This window comes from Fukomys damarensis, unplaced genomic scaffold (assembly GCF_012274545.1).
Source record: "Fukomys damarensis isolate Sample0158 unplaced genomic scaffold, DMR_v1.0_HiC HiC_scaffold_31, whole genome shotgun sequence".
Taxonomy (NCBI): Eukaryota; Metazoa; Chordata; class Mammalia; order Rodentia; family Bathyergidae; genus Fukomys; species Fukomys damarensis.
Window position 1 is genome coordinate 10,254,267 of NW_022900943.1, and position 7,182 is coordinate 10,261,448.

At 39.4% G+C, this 7,182-nt stretch overlaps 1 protein-coding gene across 12 annotated transcripts in view; it reads left to right on the forward strand.

Annotated features, from left to right (window-relative positions):
• Ptprd (protein tyrosine phosphatase receptor type D) overlaps positions 1 to 7,182 on the forward strand; it is a 290,150-nt gene that overhangs the window by 214,121 nt on the left and 68,847 nt on the right. For all 12 annotated transcript variants that reach the window (XM_010630988.2, XM_010630991.3, XM_019208469.2 and 9 more), the window contains one exon: positions 5,503 to 5,626. In XM_010630988.2, the coding sequence (XP_010629290.1) occupies positions 5,503 to 5,626 (124 nt within the window). The remainder of the gene's footprint in view (positions 1 to 5,502; positions 5,627 to 7,182) is intronic.

The window sequence follows — 7,182 nt, forward strand, 5'->3', positions numbered from 1 at the left end:
TTTTAAGAGCATAACTGAAAGGCGAGCTTGAAGGACTCAAGGTTCTTCTCCAGCCTAAGTAGAGAGGAAGAATAGCACAGAGGCTGTATCTGCAGACTTGGGGACCCGAATGCCCAGACCCCAAACCTGGCTTCTCTACCTCCTAACTATTCTCGGCTGTGGAAGAGTTAACATTCATATCTCTACCTCAGTTTCTTCACCCACAGAATGATAATGGTAACTATGTTTGGAGTTTTTTTAAAAAATTAAATAAAATAAAACGAGTCAATGCATGTAAAGCCCAAAGAAAAACACTAAATGTCATCTAAGTATTAGTGACTATAACTATCACATATAAATAGTTTTAATTCTGGCTTTTAAATCAAGTATACAGTAAATTTTTTTTTCTTTTTATTGAGTTTATTGGTACATTCTAGGTGTGCAGTACAGTTATATTCATCATTGGGATCCTGTACCTTTACATGACAGGTCTTGCTTCTCATTTTTTCCCCTTGTCCCTGCCCTTCCTTCACCTCCTCCTCCCCTCCCCATTTACAAACACTTTATTTCCATTTTTTCATTTTCTCATATTTTTTTCTTTTCCTTTATTCCCTTTCCCCTATCCTTCCCACTTCCATTACATCTTTAGCCCTTTTCTTCCTATTTCACGTTGTTAATTATCCCATTAGGCTCTTGTGTACTACTACAGTTTTTCACACCAGAGAAACTATTCAGTATTTACACATGCGTGAAGTTCCTTCCCACTTCCATTACATCTTTAGCCCTTTTCTTCCTATTTCACGTTGTTAATTATCCCATTAGGCTCTTGTGTACTACTACAGTTTTTCACACCAGAGAAACTATTCAGTATTTACACATGCGTGAAGTCAGTAATTAAAGTCAGGATTAAAGTTTTAATCCTGCTATATGTAGCTTATTTTTCCTCTTACCTATCTTAAAACAGTGTCCTAATGGATTTAAACAATCACTACTTTCAAACCATCACATTCAAGTCTAAGATACTAAGTAGATATTTAGTGTTAGCAAACGTCTAATTGAGACTTTCTATATGTACTAAGTCCAAAAGATGATAGTAATTATTATGTAACAAAAAATACTGTAATTCAAAAAAATTTTTAAAAATATTTAAAAAACGCAAGGAAGATTTCCCTTCTGCTTGGTCATGTTTTCTGGGCAAGGTAAAGCCTGGAAGTGGATGATCTGATAGGATAGAATGATCTGGTCTGAAGCTATAGCGGGGAGGGCATTCTGGTTCCAAATGTGCAGATGGGAGTAACGCAACTGGCATCTGGGTGGTTTTAGATGCGTAGGATCCATTCAGGATCTTTTTTTTTTTGGCTTGAGAAACAAATATAATATGATAAAACATTCTTGTTTGTGAGTCCCATGCCTGAATTCTGTGCCATTGTGTAATATACTAACTCTGTTGAGTTTATTAGAAGTCAGATGGTGGTTGAATGAATCTACCTTGCTGTGTTTTAACTTGCAAAATTCTCCTGGAGGGAGACAGCAGCCAACCTGGGAAGGTGTTGCTTTGGGTTGAGGGCTGGGGAGTTTAGGCCTCTGCACTGAGTGTTGTCAGGATAGACGGAGCCCGGAGGATGAAGGGAGAGAACTGAGAGCCTCAGCAGACAGAAAACCTCAGAAAGGAATTCGGAATGTCCCTTCAGCCAAATGTGGTGATTTCAAGTTGTTACAAGGAAAGTCGGGGTGGCTTCAGGTGAACCTGGTGGCAGGAAGATGCCTGGTCAGGCAGGAAAAACAAAGGTAGAGACAAGAGCTTGAAAGGAGTGAACTTCCCTATCCACGCAAGGTTTACACTGCTCTTCTCCCATCCGTGTTTGTCATTTCATTTGTCCTTGAGCGACAGCCATGGAGCAAACCGCAGAACGGAGACTGTGTCATTATGAGCGCTAAGAAAAGCATAAAAAGCAGGTTTTGAGGATTAGAGTCATTCATCCATGGTGTCCTTGGCTTATTATGAGGGATAATGGAAACTTTCCCTGAGTGAGATATTTTTCTTTCAAAATATAAAGGACATTAGTCTACCTCACCTCCTTTTGGTAGTTACTCTTCTGTGCTGAGATTTCTGCTCTCAGCATCCTGACAGGCTCCAAAAATAATGACTTAGGCTGTGTATTGTTAAACGTTCAGTCAGACAGATAGATACAGATGGATGAGTGCTGTGCTGCACACAGGCAAGTCAGCATTATTTAATCAATGTTTGTTTGATCCGTGTAAAACAAGTATAAATGTAAGCTGCACCCCATCTGTTTCATCATCCATGTGAAGCCAAACTCATTTTTTAAACGTGGATTCTTGTGTAATGGTCCCAGGATGATACCGGACGAAAAGTTGGGGAGAGGTATTATTGGGATTGGCCAGACAAGGGCCGGTCACATTGAGGTGTGTGGCGTGGACTGGGCTCCTGCATTCACACTGGGTGGCCTCCGGGACAGTTGTGTAGCACTGTGGCTTGTTGATTGCTAGCTGGTCATTATCAGCTGAGCTTTGCACTCAAACAGACATGAGTTGGAGGGTAGCTCCGTGAGTCTAGCTGTGTGAATTTAGGCAAAGAACCACTAAGAAGCATAGTGCCTGTCACTGGGAAGACCCTCAGTGAGATACATTAAATTTGTTTGCTTGAATTTCCTTTCTTGACCTCACTCAACTGTTGTGAAAATGAAGTGATGCTGCATGTGAAGATAACTTGGTGGCTGTTTTTTTCTAAGTGTCCTGTCCCTTGTAAGTAAGTTTTTCAGGATATTAATGTTGACGGCACAGAGCTCCTTTCCCATCAGCGCTTCAGTGTTAGTACACTCTTCGTTGTTGGTATGAAATCATGCAGATCCCTAAGCACGAGTAGGGATGGGCAGGATTAACGGTGTTTTTCATTTGACAGAGACAGTTTCGTTATTCAAAAGAAATGCATGGCACCTGTGAGTGATACTGGTCTGAGTAAAGCGAAGCCATCAGAGGTAGTGACATCTTCTCCCGAAAGCACTGATAGCCATAAGCTCAGCGGCTTCCTGGGATTCTTGGATAACGTGTGAGAGGCGTGCGTGTTCACTCATACTCATCCGTGTAAAGTGAAATAGCAGCGACAGTTATCTCAGGGCTACGTAGCTAATTCTTAAGCTGTCTGATACTGTGCATTACGTATTGAAATTCTGGCACACTGCACGTTGCAGTCCCATAGTTCTTTTGCCTTTGGTACAATTAAATTAAAACTCTCGAGTGCCAGCATGTTACATATAAACAAGACAGTGTGGTTTGTTGGGATACTTCCTTTCTTGGAATGTGACTGTAGTCATCCTTCCTTTCACAAAATATCTTTTCTTAAATAGGATGCAACTTAGAACTTTGTTTGCATCGAGATGTATACAAAACTTTGATGCAGTGCATCACGAAGTGAAAGTTTGCATTTAATGGGGAGGTGCTTCCCACTGTACTTGTTGGTGTTTTTGGAAAAGTTACACATAGCTCTATTCTGAAGCTGTTCATTTTTATGAAATAAAAATGTAACAGGTCCAAAAAAAAAAAGAAAAAGAAAAATACTCCGTGATTTCTCTTCATGAGCTTTTTTCAAACACATTTATTCACCACTTCCACTTATTTAGAAAAAACGGCCGAGCTATTTACACAGCCAGGTCCAAACAGTGTCGATGCAAAGGTGGGTAAAGCCGCACAGGTTAGGCTGTTGCTCAGGACCGTGGACTTCAAGCTGTAAGCCCACCCAGAGCCAACGGAGCTTCTTACATAGGAACCTGACGCTTCCCTGCCCTTCAGAAGGTACCTTGGGCAGAGTGTAAAGCATGGATGCGAGTGAGAGATGAGAGGAGGGATTTCAGTTAGGCAGCAGCTACTGAAGGTCTGGATTTGGGGAATGCCAGCAGATTTGGAAAGGTTTGAGATACATTTTAGAGGAGTCACTGAATAGAACTGTTCTGTGTCAACTGGAAAGCTTCCTCACAGACCACTGAATTCTGCCTTCAGTTCCTTTAGATCATGGAATACTTGGAGAGGATTATGTTTTGCAGGGGGTTGGATACATTTCCCTAGAATAAATTTGAAAGTCCTTATTAGCATTCTGCTGTGGACGGTGAAGTAATGGGTAATCATTGTGCTGAGTACTACTCAGTGATTGGGGCCAAGTGTAGAATTAACACAAGCTAACCAATGAAAAGAGGTCTGTATTCCTTTCTAAATTAAAGGCTACACTATGTTGCTGTAAACATTGTGTCTGGAGGTATTCAAGACTATAAACTGACTTTGTTCCTTGTACCTGTGAATTTTGTTGTGCTGAACCCCATGCCTTTTAACAGAATGTATGTATCTACATGCACATGACAGCTGTTTTGTAGATTTTACTTTCAGTTTCTAGATGAACACACAGAAACATGTAAAATACCCTACCTCAAAAATAACCACTACATTCTATTAAGTTTCAAAAACTTTTACACAGACCTGTGCCTATTTTATTATATTATTATTGAAATTTTCATTTTGAACATATAAAATCATGTTTATTTAATTATTCAGCTCAGCTTCTCATGCACTGTGAAATTAAAAATCTTAAGGTGTCAGTATACTATGATGAGAGAAAAGGTATTTTGATTGCCGTGGCGTTGCTGGAAATTAACAAGTCGCCTAGAGTTTTAAAATCAATGCTGAACAAGATCTTGAAATAGTTTAACCCAATTATAAGAATGTATATTTCATATCTACAGTATTTTACATTCAGTAATTTTAGTTGAACTCTAAGACGTCAAAGAAAAGATTAGCTAAAAATTAAGATGATGATGATAAAGAATAAAAAGCAAGCTTAATCAATTTAATGATAACACAATAATAAATGGAAAAATAGAAGTAGACAATGACTTTATCGCTGTGGATTATACATTAATATTCTGAATACCGTAATTATTTGATTTAACTAACTTCTCTTTCTGACTGTTGTTAACTGGATCGTACGGCTGTGGGATACTGGCCACCGTGTATCATGAAGAGACAGACAGAGCCTTAAATTGTCATCAGTGGTGAGCGTGTAGGGAAACAGCAACAGCACAGCCTCTGCCCCGTGCAGCCGCCAAAAGACCACTCGACTTGCAGGTCGAGGTGGGAGCCAACGGGAAGAGTAATCTAAGTACGATAATGTTTACAGAAGCAGAAGGAATACCGAGCCGCAAGAACTTGCAAACTGTAGCCACAGAGAGGGAAATGGAAACGTAAAAAGAAAACCCTGCCCTTTCAATATTAGCAGAGTATCTCTATTGATTCTTTTTCCATTGGAAGCAGTGCTGGTGACCATTGCCGTTTCTTCCCATGGTTAACCATTTTGCGCCATGCTGTTTATATAAGTGTTCAGCTTCACGGCTAGAATCGTGTTGGTGGAGTGTGGCCTCAGAATTTTCTTTTGAAATCATGTTTGTTACTATGATAAATGCCTGTAATTCTGTGTTACTCAGTATTGATTTTCTGTGTGTTGTTTTTCTTTTAAAGTCAATTGACCCCGGCCAGCAGTTCACATGGGAACATTCAAACTTGGAAGTAAACAAACCAAAGAATAGATACGCAAATGTAATTGCATATGATCATTCTCGAGTTCTCCTATCAGCAATAGAAGGTAAGGAAATGAAAGTATTAGTCTTACTTTCCTGGCTTGAAGTGCTTATATGAGAATACACTTTTACCTAGGTTATTAATCCTCTATGAAACTAGGTACTAAAGAGTCAACTGTAGTTTATTCTCACTTTGTCTTTCTCGCACAAATCCATTGTGTACAGCAGCATGGTGTCGTTGGAACCGTGGTACACAAGAGCATAGCTTATTACCTCGTTGATTAGCTGGAAGCCTGGATTATGTCCTTGATGTTCTTAGATGGAAAGCAAATTGGTGTTGCCTCATTAATGGGTGGTTGTTGATGGTTGTGCGTGAACTGGTGATTGTCAGAAAGGTTGCATAAACTAAAGATTTAAAAAGTGGGGAGGGGATTATTTCTTTGTAAATGAATTTAAATATGTACTGGCAAGAGTCTGAAGGTCGGGATTGATGATGGGGGGTTGGTATAAATTAAGCACATTGGCAATGTCTCATGTACCTGAGTTTTAGACTTTTCAGTATTCTGCCTCACAGTTGTAGCAAAGAGTATATTCCAGATGTAATGATCAACGAGACGAGGGTTACGACTCTCAGACACATGTAACTTCCCTTAAGGATGCATGAGGAAGATAGTTTCTACTTGCCTTCTTCCAATAATCAGTCCTTCTTATAGGTCATATTAAGACATTTAGGAGTCGTCTCTAGCACTCCATATTTTCTTAGGCTTTCAAGCTGTAATGACACATTGGATTGAAAAGTCTTCAGAACGTAGCTTACAGCGACACTTAAATCCTTCCCTGCAGAGGAACAGCCGGCCCGGGCTGCAGGCTCTCACATACCATGTTCCTCCTCAGGGGTGTCCAGAAGAGCTCTGTAGACTTTTCCTGCTTGAATTATCACTGTTCACCTTCTTGCAGATGTTTCATAAGACATTAAATAAAGCTGGCTTCAAACCCAGCTCTTTGTAGGACCTCATAGCTCAAACATTTTTTTATCTGTAATTGTTCAAGTACATTTCCCTTTTTGTGCTTCCAAATTCTATGCTGGCCACCACTTTATCTGTCTGACCAACTCCTGTCTGCCTTCAGTAGTGTCCAAAATTAGTTCAAACTTTGGGACACCTTAAAAGCTTTCCTGCAAGCACCAAAGGCAGCAGTATATTGCTTTCCAGATTTACGAGAATGAAAGATATCTTTCTGTGTTAGAAAGCCCATACCTGCAGCCCCTTTGCCTCAAAGTGGTATTACGTGGTTTAGATATACTTAGTAAAATCCTCACAGTCAATTTACCATTGATGATGACCAATGTTGTGATCCTTTTTCAGTGACCAAAAATACTAGGTATTCCAATGGTAATCAGATTTCACCAGTGTTTACTGACACACTATAGTGTTAGATAATTTCTTTTCAAGTCTTGTTTAGAAACTAGTATTAATATAATATACATGGCTGGTTAAAATATAGGCTTTATAGTTTATCTCTGTATTTTCTATTTTAACCTATAAAAGAATAGCAATTTCTTGAATCAAGATTTTAAATAAGTAGCGAATCAAAGTAACAAGAGAAGAAAACTCTTATTTTT